The following is an 18,132-nucleotide window of genomic DNA, read 5'->3' on the forward strand; positions in this document are numbered from 1 at the left end:
TGAATTAACCTCCCACACTAACTGGTCAGAGCTGAAGGACCCCCTTTTTTGGCTCCTGGAGACTCCAAGGGAAGACAAACGGCCCAGGCGCTGGAGCCTGCCCGGGGGGGGGGGGGGGGGGCAGCTCAGGACTCTCCGCTGCCATTTGACACAGCTGGCAACAGGTGGGCTCAAAAATCCAACTTTCTCTCTAGGAATAAATCTGCCTCCCTTGCTGCCGCCCCCTCCCCGCTGCAGGAAAGGCCCAGTCGCAACGGCAGGGACCCGCGCATCCTCACAGTTCCACGGCGAAGAGCAGACAGGGAAGGATATGTCCTCCCCCCGCCCCAGTCCCTCCACCTCGGCTGGGGCACCGGACCTTGCTCGAGAGCCTCGGCTCAGGTCTGGGTGAGGGGGGCTCCCAGCGCGACCGCCCGTGCCGACATCACAGGCGGAGGGAGGGGAGAGACCCCCGACCCCGCCCGGGCACGTCGAGCGCAGCCAGCAGGCGCCCGCCTTTCCTCCGTGCGCGCGCTCGGCTCTCCGCTTTCACCTAGCGCCTGCCTCGCTCCCAGCCGAGAGCGGCCATGCCCGAGCCCCTGGCACGCCCAGCCCTCGTCAGCTGCGAGGGGACGCGGGCTTGAGCCGAACCACAGCCGGGAGGCAGGAGACGCCAGCCTTTCCCTCTGCGGACGCCGTCTGCCCTGGAAGCCCCCCCGAGGGGAAGGTAGGCGGCGAGACGGGAGCAGCCGAACGGGCGGCACCGACGGCCTCGCCCTTTCCTGCGCTCGGCCGGTCGAGGGCTCCGTGGCTGGGTGTCCGAGGCGGCTCTGGGCCGCTCGGCCCCTCTGGGCGGCGGGGGTCTTCCGTTTCCCGCATCCGAGCGCCTTTCTTCCGAGGGCCCAGCAGGCGGCTTCAGTTGCCCGAGAGCCGCTCTGCAAGGGGAGAGCGACTTCTGGGCACGGGCAGGCTGCCGCCGGTTCGCTTGTCGAATCCAGCCGGGCGGCGAGGGGCGGTGGGCCGGGAGGGGGGAAGGAAGGACGCTGTGGTTCCGCCCCCCGCCCTTCTGGCTTGTTGACGGCGGCCCCCGCCCTCCTCTCCAGCCGCCCGTCGGGCGTCTTGCGACCTCCGCGTTCACCGGGGAGGCGGCGCGCGGGCTCTGTCTGGCGCGGCCTCCGCCCAGGCTGGCAAACTGGCTTTCCGGTTGTCGGGTCAACCGCGGGCTGGCACGGCGCTAAGTTGCCTGGTTACCGCTCCTCTCCCGCCGTGGACCGCGAGGACGCCTCGCCGGTCGCGACGTGCTCAGCGGAGAACCGCGCGCTCTCCCCCGCGCCAGACTCCCGCCCGCCCCTCGGAATCGCGCGGTTCGGCCCTGGGGAGGCGCCTGCTCTCGGCCCCCGCGCCAGGGCTCCCGCAGGCGGCTCGCCCAAAAGGCTGCGTGGGGCGGCGGGCTGCGTGGCGGGCGGGGCGCCCTTTGTTTACGGGCCCTGCGATCGGGGGCGGGGCGGGCGTGGAGTGGCGGGTCCGAGCCGCCGCCGCCGCCGCCGCCGCCTTCACGCGCAAAACATCTCGCGCAGCCCCTTCCCAGCGTTGCGCAGGCGCAATGTTGCCCATTCTGGGGTGCGGCGGCGGGGGGCGGGCTGGCTGCGTCGGGCGTTTAGGTCTCCTTCTCTCTCCCCTGTTTTGAACAGAAACCCCCTCCCCCCTCCCCCTCCAAACAGCTGGGAAGCAGCTGGCGCGGTTCGCCCACCAGGCCTTTGGCTTGGGTTCCTAATCAGAAACGGGCTTCGGAATGAAAGCGAATGAAGGGCAGGTCGAGGGCGCCTGGAGGGTGGGGTAGACGCTGTAAAGGTCGCGCCGCTCTGGCCGGCCCAGAACTCTCTCACTTCCACCTTTGCAGGTGGGCTTGCAAACATCTACGGGGAGGGGGTTGTTATTGCAAGACCACAACCTGAGTTGGCATCCTTAAGAGAGTGAGTGGGTGAGATCCTGGCTTCCCCTGAGACTCCTTTGGTCTTCACCCAGAGGACGGCTGTGGGGCGGCTCAGTGAGATTTCCCACACTCTGCGCTGGAATAATGCCCAGAGGGGCACTTAGGGATGAGAGATTGCACTCTCTACCTGTGCCCAGGGGACCCGCAGCCCGCCAGCTGCCCCAGTTCTTGAAAGCACAGTGTGATTCAGACCCCTCTTGGCCAAAGGAAGGGGAGGGAAGGCTTGTGGTCAGAACCTGGTCCCTTCATGAAGCTCCCTCTCGCTGCCGACCTCTGAGCACTGCCTGCCAGACCAAACGAACAGGCCCCACTCTTGGCTCTTTTGGGGAGAAGGGTGCCTCTGCCTCCAAGTTGATCAATCTCCTGGTTTTGGAATAGCTGCGTGCCTGCCGTAGTTAATGCCAACTGCAGGACAGATTTTTATTCTGCCTTGTGGTGGTGTTGTGCAGTGGCTTAAGAGGGCTGTCTGGTCAGGGACAGGCTGGGAAGCCACCCTTCTGGGTCTGCCCTGCTTCCCAAACAGGCATTTCTCTGCCTGACTCTGCTTTTTGGCTCAGTGGTGGTCCTGATCCAGAGGGAGTCAGCTGCATCCATCTGGGTTACAGTGCGGTGCCAGGTTCCCAGAGCATGACTGATCCTATTAGGGCTTGGACTTAGCCTTTTGAAAACACATTTCTTTTGCTTCGGTCATTCCGTTGTAATTACTTGTGTGTTTAAGTTTATGGTCATGCTTCATCCCCCACATTTATTTAAACTTCCTCTCTTGGACAGATAACCAAAGATTGTGCGCAATCCCAAATCCATTATCTCCTTAGGATTGGGACAAGAGACTGAAAAGAGACCCCATTGTGACAGTTCACTCTTGGGATGAGGTTCTTCGATGGATTGCATTGTTTCATTTTCCCCTAATATAAAAAGTTCCCCTTCCATCTTGTCTGTCCACACAGTTTGTCCGCCGCATTGTGGTCTCCAATTGGAGATGGGTGTTTTCTGGAGACCATAGCTTCCTCCCTGGCCTCCTCCTGGGCACGTGACTCTCCTTTCCTGGATGGTGAACTCCTGGCCAGGGTTAGTGGAGAAGGCCATCCTGGCCTGCAAATGCTGTGCTGTTGCCGTTGGATTCTTTGCAGCCTCTGGGTTACTGTATGCTTTGCTCTCAAGTGATTTTATTTCTTACTATTCCTGGCATTGCATTTTCTTAATCTGAGCTCTGTTTCCCTGACCATGAATTGATAAAAGGCCAAAGTCTTTAGGATTTACCCCGTTGCCCTTTCTAGACTCTTGGGCTTGCCAGGCCTTTCTCCGGGATCTGCGTCCTGAGGAACAGACTCTGATGGTGGCAATCAGGGGTTTTTAGAGGGGAGAAGCCCTCAGACTCACACCTGTCATCGAGCAGAATCACTAGCCCAACTTACCCCCATAACGGAGTATGGATTATCTTGGGGTTTTGCATACGTTTTTCAGCAAAAACTATGAAGGTTGGTGTTCAATAAGGAGGCGACACAGAACTCTGTTTTGAGTATTGTTTGTGTAATCAAAACCTCCTTATTTATGAAAAACAAATGTATGCCCAATTTACAACCATTTATGACCTTCCCAGCATCCCTCAGTCTCACGATTTGTGTTACATTCAGTACCCAAACTGTGTTTCTCTCCCCTTGTGGAACAGACCGAGGAAGGGTCTGCAAGAGAGGAATGGGCTGCCAGCACATTGCATGACTTTTGATGTGCACTAGAGAGTAACCGGGCATTCCAGCACTCCAAGGGTGGGGGAGCAGGGTAGGAGGCAAACAGAAGCAGAAAAGGCATCTTGCCTCTTTTATGTCGGAAAGCACCACCCCAGCCATTGACTCCCCATATAGCCACCTCTTTGCTTAGCATTAAGAGTTTCTGGTCCCACCAGGGTTTTTAAGCGAGGACTATCTGTAATAAGATGTCGACGAAGGTCTGGTCACTTCTGGGGGTCCTCAAGGATTACCGTAAAGGGTCCCGCAAATATTCTGTTGCAGCTGAGCGGTTCATACTTGCTGGGAGCCGTTTGGAGGCTGAGATGCACATCGGAACAGAAGTCGCACCTTCCTGGACTGGACATCTGGCCCAGGGAGTCCATCAACCAGCGCTCCCCGGAAGCTCGGCAGCCCCCAGGCAAATCACGTAGGCCAGTTTTCCTCCACCCGGGCAATTTTAAGGCGGATGGACTTCAGCACCAGGAATTCCCCAGCCAGGAGTTTCAAGCTGCTGGGGTTGAGAAACGCCACTGTAGGCCGATACCCACCGATCCAAGGACTGATCCTCAGGATAGCAAATTCCAAAAATTAATTGTGTATTGTGTTTAAAAAAATTGAAAGTAAGATGGGTTGTACTGAAATCTGACAAACAAATAAGACATAAATAAGAACCTCCTCTGAAAATTTTAGCTTTAAAGCAGTCGTGTTTTAAAGAAGCATCCGCTGTTTTCTGCTAGAAACTCTGCAGTGATGCAGAGCTCTCCGCTTCCTCCTGAGCGTCCAACATGAGCTGCCCCGGGGGGGCCTCCAGCTACGATTCCTCCAAGGTTTCTGGAAGGAAAACAGCAGCAGCTTGGAAGGGTCAAGCCCTGGGCGCATCGTGGTTAGATGTGCAGTATTACAGGCAAACTCTGCCCACAGCCTGGAGTTCAATCCTGACAGGGCACAAAATGGGCTCAGCTTTCCATCCTTCCGAGGCCTGTAAAATGGGGGCAAATAGGCTGACTCTGCTGTAAACCACTCTGGGGCGGTGTGCAAATCTTAAGTTCTGTGGCTATTGGTATCACCCAAGGTGAGTTAGGTGTTATTGGTTTTAATGAATTTTAAAGACTACTTTTATTAACATCTCCCCTGACGGAATGCTCCAGAGCAATCAAGCGCTCACCCACTCCTTTGTGTCATTTTGGAAGAGCCTCTGCGCCAGCCATCAGTATCCAGATGGATTAATTCCAAGGTTAACATCAGGCTAACAAGTAAGCAATACCCCAATCAAGAAACCATCAAACACGCCAACAATAAGCAGCCCAGCCAAACCCTCTTCGTGAGACTTTCCCCACTAACTAACGCTGACCAGGGAAAGCCGCTAGAACAGAGCGGGTGAAACCTGCGGCCCGCAGCCTGGATGAGCCACGTGCTGGCCCCGCCCCTCCCGATTTAGCACAGGGGGGGGGAAAGTCACGTGACGCTGCCGTGATGACATGAGTGTGACGCCTCTGCACTGGAACATAAACTGAAAGCAAATGGCCCTCCTTACTAGTAATGAGACATCTGCCAGGAAACAGCTGAGCTCAGAGAGGAACCATTTCAACCCTGAGCTGCAAATATTCTCCTTTGCTGATGTATGCAAACTATCGGCTTGCCTGCTGACCCTGGTGCTGTAGGGGCAATAGGGAAGGTGGGTCAGGTGAATAATGGAGGGAATTAAAGGTTGTTGCTGGGTTCCCCATAACCACCTGTGGAAGGTGCCCGAGAGCTGCTGCCTGTTCAGGCCCATTGCACAGAGGACGCTGCTTGGAGGTCAAGGACACAGGCAGCCACAGGCCCTTCAAGCAGCCCATGTGTGTGTGTGTGCGTGTGTGTGTGTGTGCGTGTGTGTTGGGGGTTTGACAGCAATTGCCTTGGGGCCGGGGGCTCTTTGGGAAGGCCTTGCTGCAGCACCCGGGGGTCCTTCTGCCGGCCTTTCCTCGGTTGTATTGCAGCGGCTGCTGGGCTGAGCTGTGCCCTGTCTTTTGGGTGGGGATCCAGAGGCAGGCAGGCAGTTGGAGAAGCGGCTTCTTGCTGGGCTGAGAGACAACTTGGGTGGGGGTCTGCGTGTAGGAATCTCTTCAGGGGGGGGCGCTCAGGTTTGGCTCCCTGTCTTGCTGAGCCAGGAGACGTCTGTAGGTTGAGGGCAAGTGAGGAGAGGTGGCTGGCGGGGGAGACACCCTGGTGGCCCACATGAAGGGCAGGGGAGGAAGGCCGGGGGCTCTCCCTGGACCTGGCATTCTCTGCCAAAGAGCCTCGGCCTGAGCTGCAAGCCAGTCCGTCTTGTCAGGATCCAGCCAGGCCGGCTTCTTAGCCAGAGAAGATTGCTCAGAAGTGAGCTGTGCGGACACGAAATCACAGTTCTGCAAGCTGCAGGTGATGTGAAAACATGGTCCCCACATGCCAAGTGCAGCCTGGGTTGGGAGGTGGTTTTGGAAAGCCCCCCTGGTATTCTGAGCCCAGGATCCCTGACTAGGCTCCAGGAAACAGGCCCCCGGGCTGCCTGATGGGCTCTCTTTCTGTCTCCTGCAGCACAGCCATGATGGGAGGCCTCCTGCTCGTTCTCTGCTCTTTCCTGGTTCCGGTGATCTTGGCAGAAGGTATGTAGAGCTTGGGGAGGGGGGGGGGAATGCCTCATCAGGGTCTGTGCCTCAGCCTACCCTTGTGGCAACTGCTGGGGAGGAATAGATTTGGGTGGTTTCCTTGCATGCCCTGTGAAGTCAGGACAGAGGTTGAGGTCCAGGATTCGGTCTTCTTTGGCTGCGTTTGTTGGCACCTGCAGAGGAGGAAGAGGAGGAGAGGGGGGAGGAGGACGTGGCTCCCCCCTTGCTCTGCCCACAGAACTGCCTCGTTACGGATGTTTTGTTTTCTCTTTCCAGCGACTGAGCAAGAGAAAGAAAAGGATCCCTTCAACTATGGTGAGACACAAACTCCTCCATCTGACCCTCTCCAACATTTCTGAGCATTGCTGCAACCTCACTTCCCTTTGGTCTCCCCCACCCCCCACCCCCACCCCTAGACTACCAGACCCTGCGGATTGGTGGCCTGACCTTTGCCGTGGTCTTCTTCACGCTTGGGATCCTGCTCATTCTGAGTAAGTGAACTCCGGATTAAGGCTAGGAATGCCAAGAGCCCGGCCTCCCTGCTGCAGGAGAGGAAGCCACGTGGTGATGGCCTGCCTCTCTCGGGTACTGTGGCCGAGGGGGGGAGGCTGTGGTCGAAGAGGGGGCCCAGGCGATGCAGAGCTCACCCCTTCTGCCCACACCAGAAGAAAGGGGTGAAAAGGGGAAGCAGCTACGTCCCTTGGGCTTTGCTGAAGAGGTGCTCATGGCAGGCTTGCCCTTCCTTGCCCAATGGCAGAGGGAGGCCAGTGGTTTGTACACAAGGCAGCTGCTTTGTCAAGCCCCCCCCCCCCCAGCTCAGCACCTGGCCTACTCTGCTACGGTGGGAGGCGTGCCCAGGATGCCCGGAGAGTCAGGGGCAGACAAGGCTTCTCCAGTGTCCCCCCCCCCGGAGACCTCTCCTCTTGCCTCACCGTGCCACGTCTTTCCCCCCAGGCAGGCGATGCCGGTGCAGCTTCAACACAAAGGCCAGGTGGGTGAGGCGGCTTTGCTTCCCGGTTGCCCTTCTCCCCATTGCCCCCCTGGGGAGTGGGAAGGGGGTGACGCCTCCTCTCTGCTCTTGCTCCGCAGGGCTCCCGGTGATGAGGAGGTGCAGGCGGAGAACCTGGTGGCTTCTAACGGTAAGGCTTTGGCCAGGCCCTGCCCCCATTCAGGGGGAGGGTTTCTGGCCCCAGAAGGGGGCAGAGGGTTTGCCGGGCCCATTCGGTCTTCCACCTTCCCCGCTGCCCTCGGTGCCGCTTGCTGGAGCAGGAGAGGAGCCTGCACAGAGGGCGGCCTGGCCTCCTCAGGGAGCTTCCCCTTCCCTGTGTCTGGGAAGGGGGGGCCAGGCCCACCGGAGTGGCCCTCCTGTATGGGCCATGGGGACTCCGTGGGAGAGAAAAGCACCAAAGGTCTTCATTTGCAGCCGCACCAGCCGCACCGGAAAAAGCAGAGAACTGAAAGGAAGGTGTGCAGGTGAGTCTTCAGAAAGGGGAGAGGGGGTCTGTGGGTGGGTGGGGTGGGGGTGGCTGTTGAATGACAGAAATGGAGCAAATCTTGCCAAGAATTCAGGGGCTGCCCTGGGAAGGCGAGAGGAGCAGCTGACTGAGAAATCCTGGGTGGACAAAGGCAAAGAAGCCGGAACCTTTGTTGAAATTGAGGTGAAAAGTGACATTTGCTTTCTCTCAAGAGTTGGCAAGTCTTTGTGAACTGGGGCTCTTGTTGTTGTTGTTTTAGATGTGGTCTTAAATCACCAGATGTACCTTCCCTTGCTGCAGGGGGTCTTTCTGTTCTGCCACTGTCTCTTTTTCTTCTTCTTCTTCTTCTTCAGCAAAGCAGAGCTGAGACTGGACCAGTCCATTCCAAAGGCAGACCAGATGATGAAGGGACATGGAGGTGATGCCCCCTGGTCCTCTAAGGGAATGTTGACATTTTGGTCTCCATGTTGGCCTGTGCCCTGAAAAATCAGCCCTCTGCTTAACTGTTCTCCACCGAATCCTTGTCTGATTGCATAACGTCCACCTGTCTTTACCATGGTTGTGGCCTTGATGTCGTCCTTGTGCAACAATCTCCTCTGTGACCCCCTCTCCTTCCCCCCATGCTTGCTTGATATTCTGACCCTCCCAGGTGAAGACCTGGCCGCTTCTGCCTTGATATGCACAAAGGCTGCCCCCCCCCGCACAGCTGAAACAAGAGGCGGGGAGGGCCATGCCTGTGGGAAGGGACTGGACTGAGGAAAGGGAGTCCGGCCCCTTGGTGGCGTTCAGCCTTGGCAGCAGCGGCCTTCCTCCTCCACTCGCCCTCTGGCCCTTCTCCTGCTGGCCAGGTCCCTCCAGAAGCTGCTTGTCAGCAAGGCCACAATGGGCCGTGCCCGGAGTCTCTGCCGCCAGCCAGCCAGGGAAGGAGCTGGAATGGGAGGGGCCCTTCTCAGAAGTCTTGGCTCCCCAGAAGGCTAAGAGGGTAGTCTGGCGGGGTCCCCTTTTCCTGGGCTGGAGATCTGCTGGCAGAGGGGTGGGGGGCAGGCATTCACTTTTTTGCGAGGCCGTTGTGGGGTGGGGTGAGGTGGTTCCCGTTACCATGGACTTGTTTTGGATAGGACATTAGTTCCGCCAGGTTCACACCCCTGCATGTTGCAACACAACATCCTGTAGGATTCTGGGTGCCCTGGTGGTGTTCTTCTTCTGAAGTGCTTGGCAGAATTGGCAAGAGAATTCAGCACAGGAAAGAATGAGAAATTCAGTTCCAAGATAGTTTCCATTGGAAGCCCAGAGAGGAGCCGAGGCTCTTCCAGATGAGTTTAGGAAGTGGGTTTGGCCAAACCTTAATGCCCCATTCCCCAGCCCTAGAGCTCCCCCCCCGCCCCCCAAGGCAGAAGGCTCCCCTGGCTCCTTCTCATCTCATGCAGCCACCTGGCCAGATGCCACCAGATGAGGAGAGTGGAAGAGGAGCCAAGCCTTCCTCCTCCTCCTCCTCTCCAGTCTTGTCTTTGCTGTGGTTGCCACACCTTCTGTATTGCCATGTGACTCTATTGTCTCTGTAGTGTGCAGTAGGTAACAACCATTGAAAACATCTGTGTACAAATGTATCTCCAAAACCCAAGCCATGGTTGTGCGTTCACTTGGTGTAAACTCTCCTACTGTGTGGCTATGATAAAGGACTCCCACGTGTCTGTGCTGTATCTCGGTTCAAGAGAAGCATCAAATAAAATATTGTTTCTATTTCAGTGCCTCAGTGTTCTCCTGCAATGCACGAGGGCTCCTTAGGAGGGCTCCGTGAATAAGGAGGAGCGGGGTCTTCTGCACTTCCATTGTCCCTTCAGCCCCTGCCCTTTCCCTGTTTGCAAAGGAAAAATGCACTGGTTCTCTCTCTCTCTCTCCCCTACCCCCCCTCCCACCATCCAGCTACCTACCTACCTACCCACCTGCCCATCCACCTGTCCACCTACCTGATTGCTCTCTTGTCATCGAGAAAGGCTGAACAAATAGTGAGATTTGTGAGTAGGGGGCAGCCCCACTTGCCAGTCACAAAAGTTGGGAAGCAGCAGCTGTTTATATCTGGCCAACGTAGGTCGGGTGGCCTTTGGGGGAGGGGGGATGCTGCCCCCTTCGGATGGGTTGTCATCGGAGAACCCAACCCCACAGAACCTGGACAAAATACCAAGTGGGGTGGGTGGGGGGAGATTTCCTGTCTGTGACGCAGATTGTGTGCTAAAAAGAAGGCTGGGGAGGGAGGGAGGGAGGGGGTGGCAAATGCACCTCCCCAGGAGTGTGGGCTGCGAGTGGAATCTCCACCATTGGAAGGTCAGGTGGGCAGCCAGTGAAGGGCCCCAGGGAGGTTCTTCCCCTGAATGGGTTGATGGCCAGAGAGCGTTTCCGGTTGACCTTGGGGAAATCCTTCAACTTGGCTTCCAAGTCGTGCATGTTGCTTTAGTCTCCTTTAGGGGTTTCCCTGTAATGTCAGAGCAGCAGCTCTGACATTACAGGGATCAAAAAGCCTTTGCTGGCACCTGAAAGATTTAGATGGATTATTGCAGATGATCTAGGGGATCACAACTGATGGAAAAATAAACATGTTTGAGAACTTCAAAAACCACATGACGTGGTTGCTCGGGAAAGACTGTTTGGAACAGTATCTGCGCCTGGACCCAACAGGTTTACAGCTAATTGTTTTAAGCCTTTCTGCGTTCTACAGCAAACATTTAAAGCCAGGAGCCTGTGCCAAAAAGCCTTCCATTGGAATGGGAGTCTTGCCCAGGACCCCCCTCCATGGGGTCCCCCAGGAAAGGGCCAACCAAGAGGAAAGGTCCAAGGACTCTGCTGGTCCTCCCCTCTGACTGCCTCCCTCGCCATGAGAGGGAGGGAGAACGCTTTGGCTTCTGGGATGGGAGGCAGCTCCAGCTGTTTGCCTTTGGGCTGCCCCAGATGCTTCATTGACAGACCATTTCCAGATGCAGACTGCTGCAATGTGACACCATGGGGAGGGGGGAAGCTCCCCAAATGAAGGTGGCCTTCAGCACCCCACCCTGTGAGATGCAGATCAGCCTCAATGCAGGCAGAAATACCTGTGTCCCAAGACCGGGACTGAGCCACCTGCTCATTCAGGAGTGACTGGAGGTCGGCTTCTCCTACCCAGACTGGACCCCTTATTTACCTCCACCGCAGCTGAGCCTCCCCTGTAACCCTTCTGGGGCCAATTCTGGGGCAGCCATGGGAGCAGCGGCAGGATGGAGCAGAGCAGAATGGGGAGCCTTGGGAGGTATAGGCCTCAGCCTGCGCCTTGTTTTCAAGGAGACTGAGCCCTTCCAAAGGAGGGCAGCCTCCCCCAGGCTTTGCCGTGTGACTGGGATAAACATTATGGGCAGCCGGTTAATGTTTAATGAGGTGTTTGTCCTCTGTGCTCCCCATTACGATGTGCGGGGGGGGGGGGGGGGCTGCTCTGGCTGCCCAAATCTGAGCCAGTCAGCCTGGAAAAGGGGAGGTGGTCCGGGTGCTTCACAGCTGGAGAGAAATTGCCCCCTCCACTAGCCCCCCTCCCTTTTCCTCCAACAGAAAGCCAGAGGAGGGCAGCCTGCTTGGAGATGCCGGGGCCAAGAGAGATGGGACTCTGCCTTCAAAAGGCAGGCCCGGGTTCCGATCGCTGGGGGCACCAGCTCTGGACCACAGGCGCCGAGGGCGTTGGAGAGCTGGAAAAACCCCAGAAGAGGCGTCCTCAGTCAGGCGCGGGAGGGCGGCCTCTATTTATTGCCCCGCGCAGTTGCTCTCCAGTCCTTTCCGCAGCGAGGCCGGAGCGCTCCCAAGGGACGCGGGCAAAACCAGCGGGTGGCGCGATGGGGCCGCTTCCTTCCTCCCCCACCGATGCGGCAAGTGGGTCTTTCCTTGGAGTTGCCGCGCGGGCCGCGGGTGGCCGGTTTCATTTCTGGGCTGCCATATTTTCTCGGCTGCCCGGCTTCTGATCTGCTTCCTTTTCTCTCCTCCCGTTCCCGCCAGAAAATTTGCCGGAGACCGAGAGATCCCTATTTTCTTACGGTAAGGAGGGGCGGAGAGGCGGAGGCGCCAGGATGGGGCGGTGCAGGGAGTTGGCCGCCGCCGCCGCCCTGGCAGAGGCGCAGACGGGCTTGCGCTGCCCGGACGACGGTCCGCGAATACCAAGCCGTCCGCGAAAGGCCTCCGGGGAATCGTACTGTGGATAATAAGAAGGGACCTGAGAGGGACCGAAGACTCGTCCTGCCCCCAAATATTGATTTCCTTTCCTTTCTCCATCGCTTCCCTTTGAGCAGCGCACAATGCAACACGTGTACATCAGACAGATCAATAAATAGGGCAACACACAGCGACACGACTAAAAACGTTAGAAAGGACGCCCTCCCCATCCGTCCCGCTTTCCGACCCGCCCTCTCCCAGGACTAGCGAGGCTTTGGCCCCTTCTCGCCTCATCTTGCCGCTCAGCCCCGTCCCGTCCCCCCCCCGCCCCGTCTGTTTGATTCAGGGCTTGCTTGGGAAGTAACCAGACGGGGCCTTGGGGGGGGGGGGCAGCCGCTCGCGTGCAATCTTAGCGCCGGCTCCTTGCCCCCTCCCACCAGAGGTCAACTCTGGGCCGCCCCGGCTCTCCCCCCCCCCCCCCCCCCCGGGCCGCAAAGCCTCTGCCGAGCGCCTCTTCTCCTTCTTCTCTCCGCAGACTACGAGACCGTCCGCCACGGGGGGCTCATCTTCGCCGTGGCGGCCTTCCTGATCGGGCTCGCCATCGTCTTCAGTAAGCGGCGGGGAGGGAGGGGGCGCGGAGGAGGAGGTCCTGCCGACCTTCCCCAGGAGACGGGAAAGCGGGCGGGAGCGCCTGGCTCGCCCTTCCTGCGAGGAAAGAGGGAGCCGCCGTCGCCGTCTTTTCCGCTCTCGGGGTCAGGCTCCAGCGGGATCCCGGGAGCAGGCGACGGGGAGGACCTCGGGCGGCCAGGCTGAACCCACAAGAGCTGCCCCTCCCGGCGGCTCGAGCTTTCACCAAGTTCTTGCGTTGCAGGTCGGCGGTTCCGCTGCGGAGGGAAGCAGCAGCGACGGTGAGTAGCCCTGGCCCCGTTGGCCAAGCCTCTCGGGCCCGGGGACTTCCCTGATCTCCGCCTGCTCTCTGGTCCCTTTCTCTCCAGACCCGGCGAAGTGAACGGACTGTGAGCCCGGCTCTGTCCAGCGCACCTTTCTGCGGGCCTCCGGCTCCTTTCCGGAGGGCGACAGGGAGTGCGGGCGGCCTAGCCGGCGGCTGGAGCCTCTTCTCTGCCGGGAGCGAGAGATCTTCCTCCGAGGACTGAATGGGAAGCGGCTCCGGGCGCGCATCCGAGGAAGCGACGAGCCTAAGCCGCACTTGGCTGCCGCCGCGCCGCCTCTGGCCGTGAAATAAAGCGCCGCCTCCCAAGTCGAGTTTTAGCTGAGAAAACCGGCTCCGTTTGATCATTGTGGCCAAGTGGGCGGCGGCGGCGGCGACGTTTTTCCGGCTGGGGCGTGCTCTCTGATAAGGGGAGCTGGACCTGGGGTCCCGGCCGACGGGCAGGAAGAAGCGGGGGCTTTCCGTGCCTTAGATGCGCTTGGTCTGGGGACAGAGCTGCCAACCAGAAGAGGCCGGCGGCGTGTGTGTATGACGGGCGGGCGGGGTTCTCTTCAACGGTCCAGCAGCAGAGTTCCGGGATGAAGGTGGCCGGGCTGTCTTTCCTGCCAGGGATGAAAAGAGTTGAAAGGGGTGGCAAGTGGCCCGACGGGACTCGGGAGGGTGTGTGTGAATGTAATATTCTGTATGCCGCAACTGGCCAAAGAGCCTGGGGGCCGGAAGGGTATTTGCATCCTCCTAAGGTCTGAGCCGTGGGGATTATATAGGAGCCCCAGAATCTGCTGTGGCCTTTGGTGCCATCTAAATGGGGCAGGCTGTGGTCATTGGCAGTCACAAAGAGACAGGATCCTGCTTGCCATATCTTTATGTTGGTCTTTCTCCACCACTGAGTCCAGGTGCTTTCCTCCGCCATCCTTGAGTTGGCACAAATATAGACCTGTCTAAAAGAAGGTGTCCCCATTGCCCTGACCCTTTGCCCTGTTCCCATGAGTCCTGACATGTGAACATGTTAATGGTTGGCTTTCTCCTGTAGTTTTGGTGCCCCCACCCCGCACCCACCTTCAGTAAAGGAAACCCCTCCTGGTCAGGAGAGGACAGGAAAAGGGAGGGTGGGCCTTTGGGACCCAGCTGGTCTTCTCAGCCAAAACTCAACTCGCTCTGTCTTGAGCAAGAGGGCAGGAGGGAGAAACTCTTCTAGAATGTTATGATTCTGTGCAACCACAGAGTTCCAGTTATTCCTGGGGTTTCTGTTTCCTGACCAGGCCTCTTTCAAAGAGCTGAATGTGGGGAGCCCCCCTTTCTCCTGGCTCTCAGTCACAGCACAACCCATTAAGAACCCAATGCTCCCTAGCCATGAATCAATCGTTGGCCAATAGCCCCCCCCCCCCCACGCTGCTCACGTGCGGCATATCTGACTGCTCCGAGTGAGACTAAGTGGAGGAGGAGCAGACAGGCTCTGTGAAGTGGGCCGGGCTCCCCAAGGCCCTTTGCAATTTAGCTTCTCTTCCCATCATTCCTAAACTAAAGGAAACCCCAATATTCGCTCAGGTGCATCAGATTTTGCAGCAATTGTGTTTTTTAACGGGGGAGGGGGGGCGTGCAGTCTTTTTGATAAGACAGGTAGGGTTCTAGCACTGAGTGAGTGGCCCACTTCTACACAATGGAAGAGCTGCACTTCAAATACCTCCACTAGAGGTCAGTGTAGGTTCATAATTCGTTCCATAAAAAGCAGGCAGAAGAATTGTGTTGATCGACTATAAAAGGATCAGTTTCTTGATTAAGGACTTCCAGAACGGCACAAAGGAGCTTTTGATTTCTCTGGAACACTTCAAGAGCGGAGATGTTCATAAAAGCCGTCTTTAACATTTTTTAATATCAATAGTACCCAGCTGACCTTGGGTGATAGCAATAGTAATAGCACTTATTCTTGTATACCACGGCTTCATAATGCTTCACAGCATTCTCTCTTTCAATCCATTCCTCCCACACACCCAAAGTGTGTGTGCCTGCATCTGGTCAGTTGTAGTTCTCCTGCTCTCTAGGGGCTTGCTGATGGATGAGGGTGTGTGGCCAGAGAGGCAGGCAAGCAGCCCAGAGAAGCCCAGGCAGGCTGCCAACCCCTCCCCGTATCCTGACCACTGGGTATTCTCTTTATCAAGCAAAGGGAGAAAGCCAATCATTGGCGCATTCACATGTTAGGACAAGGCCACAGATCAGAAAGAGGCAACAGAGGCAGGATGAGGATTGTCAATGTAGACGCCAACTTTTATGCTAGTCCATTTTTGTGTCACCTCGAGGACAGGTGGAATACATCGACTTCATCAAGTAATAAACTAACCAGGGAGTGTTTCTCCTGGCAGAACTGCTAGGCTCCTTGCAATTCACGGCGGGATGAAGCACAAGAGACCCCTGCATGGGAAAGTTGCTCAAGGTTGTATCCTTGCATATTATCATCTCCCAATTGTTTGGTCTACCAACCATTGGGAAAAAATTGAACACTGTCATCCACGAGACTGACACACACACACACACACACACACACACCAATTTCAATTATATCATTTCTGCCTCTGAAAATTAAATGCGGCTTTTTGTTTGTCTTGGAAGAAAATAATTAATCCCTGCCCTCCTGAAGAGAGACCATCTGCCCCCAGCCTCTGTGGAGTGTTTGATTGTAAATCTCAGGGGGGGAGGAGGAGGATTATATCTAGAGAAATCTATGTTGTGGAGGGCCAACACCTTGTCTCTCCCTCCCACTCCAAAAAGGGCCCCAATGGCAGTTGTTTATACCCCATCAAGAACTCAGTGGGGTTCTGTGCCAAGCACAGATGGAAGAATAAAATGCCATCATTACCAGGGAGCCTCACTGGGAGTTATATTTGTGGTTACCCAAAGCCATACAGCAGGTTGCATCCAGGTAAGCTATTGCAATTGGACACCTGCAAGGTAACTCGGCAAAGGCTTAGCCATAACCCTCTTCTTCCTTCTGGCAAAATCTGGTAAGAAGAAGCGCAGAGAGATGGGAATTTACTCTCAGATACTTTCCCCACAACACTGGGGAGCAGATTTTGCTGCCTTGGCCTTTTCAGGGCTTTTTGCAAGGACAGGGTTCCCTTTGTTCCCACAAAACACCTCTGGAGCCGAGACAGGCCTGCTTTGGGGACAATCATCTCTAGGGAGTCAGATGAGACCCTGGGGAAAACTAACCAAAGAGCGGGGGAAACGCAGGGCTTATAAGTCTCTGAGCCCAAAAGTGGGGAGGCCGAGCTCTCCAGCAGAAGGAAAATGTGGTAGACATCCCAGTGAATGCGGGGGGACTTTCTGGCGGAGGAAGGGCCGTCCCATGAGGGTTCCTCCGAATGAGCCCAACCTGAGGGGCTGCTTCCCACGTGGTCTCACTCTGGGAATTAATCCAGGCCCAGAATGGGGAGGCAGCATCAGAATGGTGACTGGAATTATCCGCAGACAGATTAGTCAATCCAGCTCTAGGTGGTTAGAGAAAAGAGATCTGGAGTTCTGAACTTTCTGGGCCACCGGAATAAGTCAGGCAGGCCGCTCTTCATGAACACAGAGGCCACGTTGCTTTTCAACAGGAGTGGCGGTCAGAAGCAGGACCTAGACGGGGATCTCAATGAGGGGTGAACAGATATTTATTTTATCTATAATATCTGCGTAGTCCCTAACAGGTTTTCTGGTTATATGCAGAAAAATTGAAAAGCATATACAAATAAGAAGCAAAGCCAATATCAAAATGAGAAAATACAGATAGTCCTTAATCTACAACCACAATTGAGCCCAAAATTTCTGTTGCTAAGCAAGGCAGTTTGTATTTGTATTTGTATTTATTATACTTGTATGCCGCCCTATTCCCTGGAGGGACTCAGGGCGGCGAACAAACGCATGGGGAAGGGGGCAATACAAAAACAAACAAGACAAACATGATACAAAGACAAATTAAAAACTGCACAACAATCACAACAATTCGAGTGGGGCTGGGAGCTCATCAGCCCCAGGCCTGCCGGAACAGCCAGGTCTTGACGGCTTTGCGGAAAGCCTGAAGGGTGGTGAGGGTCCGGATCTCCACGGGGAGATCTTGTTCCAGAGGGCTGGAGCAGCCACAGAGAAGGCCCTCCCCCGGGGGGTTGACAGTCGACATTGGCTAGCTGATGGTATCCGGAGGAGGCCTAATCTGTGGGATCTGATTGGTCGAAGGGAGGTAATTGGCAGGAGGCGGTCTCTCAAGTACCCAGGTCCGACACCAGGTAGGGCTTTAAAAGTAACGACTAGCACCTTGAAACGCATCCGGAGTCCAATAGGCAGCCAGTGCAGCTCACAGAGGATAGGTGTAACGTGGGTGTACCGAGGTGCACCCACAATCGCTCGCGCGGCTGCATTCTGGACAAGCTGTAGTCTCCGAATGCCCTTCAAGGGCTGCCCCATGTAGAGCGCATTACAGTAGTAAGCAAATCACTGCAGTTGTTAAGTTAGTAACATGGTTGTTAATTGAATCTGACTTTGATTATCAGAGGGTCACAAAAGGTGATCACGTGAGATTGCGATCATCGTAAATATGAGTCAATTGCCAACCTCCTGAATTTTTAACACATGACATAGGGATGCTGTAATGGTTGTAAGTTGAAAACTGATCATTAGTTTATTTTTTTGGTGCTGCTGTTGTAATTTTGAAAAGTCACTAAAAGAACTAATGTAAGTTGAGGGCTAGTTGTAGCGAGTTCAAGGCATCAAAATACAAAGTCAACAACTGATGGTGAAAATGAGATATGCCCCGATAGTTGGCCTCCCATCCAGCTGACACAACCACTGATGAAAGGCTGAGGAATACGAAGCTCTTCTTAGTTGACTATGCGGACCAACCAGCATGCATGCGTCTCGATGCCAGGGCTTCCAATGGTCACATCTGAAGCCCCCCAAACAGCTCAGGACCAAGAAATGTGGCAGAGGATTAATTTGTACAACTGTGGAGCAGAACTGGCACTACCAAAATAGTGACTGGGCAGCAGGGCCAGATGGAAGTCAGAGTTCAAGTGCTCTAGAAACCCCACAGTTGGATCCAAGACCCTCCCTCCCACTTCCTCAGAGGAAAAGCTGCCTTCTGGGTCTGCAGTGCCCGTCAGAGAAATCAGTTCCCTCGGTTATCAACATAACCATTTCACCAAAAATTGACTCATCATAATGATTTCCACGAATCTCTGTAACCCATCAA

The 18,132-nt window shown here is 56.1% G+C and overlaps 1 protein-coding gene across 1 annotated transcript; it reads left to right on the plus strand.

The window, feature by feature from the left end:
- The first annotated feature begins 233 nt into the window (after nt 1–233).
- FXYD6 (FXYD domain containing ion transport regulator 6) lies at nt 234–13,241 on the plus strand. The gene is made up of 15 exons (XM_032228787.1): nt 234–706; nt 2,920–3,040; nt 6,256–6,323; nt 6,603–6,641; nt 6,743–6,817; nt 7,281–7,317; nt 7,416–7,465; nt 7,750–7,772; nt 8,061–8,065; nt 8,155–8,219; nt 11,204–11,686; nt 11,810–11,848; nt 12,498–12,572; nt 12,834–12,870; nt 12,958–13,241. Exons 2-15 carry the CDS (start codon nt 3,021–3,023, stop codon nt 12,980–12,982), a joined length of 1,041 nt encoding a protein of 346 aa, XP_032084678.1. The 5' UTR covers nt 234–706; nt 2,920–3,020; the 3' UTR covers nt 12,983–13,241.
- The last annotated feature ends 4,891 nt before the right edge of the window (nt 13,242–18,132 follow it).

Source organism: Thamnophis elegans, chromosome 13 (assembly GCF_009769535.1).
Source record: "Thamnophis elegans isolate rThaEle1 chromosome 13, rThaEle1.pri, whole genome shotgun sequence".
NCBI lineage: Eukaryota > Metazoa > Chordata > Lepidosauria > Squamata > Colubridae > Thamnophis > Thamnophis elegans.

Coding starts and splice junctions, on each gene's coding strand:
- FXYD6 (XM_032228787.1), top strand. CDS start 3,021: ATGGTGAACTCCTGGCCAGG. Junction 6,324..6,602: donor TCCGGTGATCTTGGCAGAAG/GTATGTAGAGCT, acceptor TTCTCTTTCCAG/CGACTGAGCAAGAGAAAGAA. Junction 12,573..12,833: donor CGGGCTCGCCATCGTCTTCA/GTAAGCGGCGGG, acceptor CTTGCGTTGCAG/GTCGGCGGTTCCGCTGCGGA.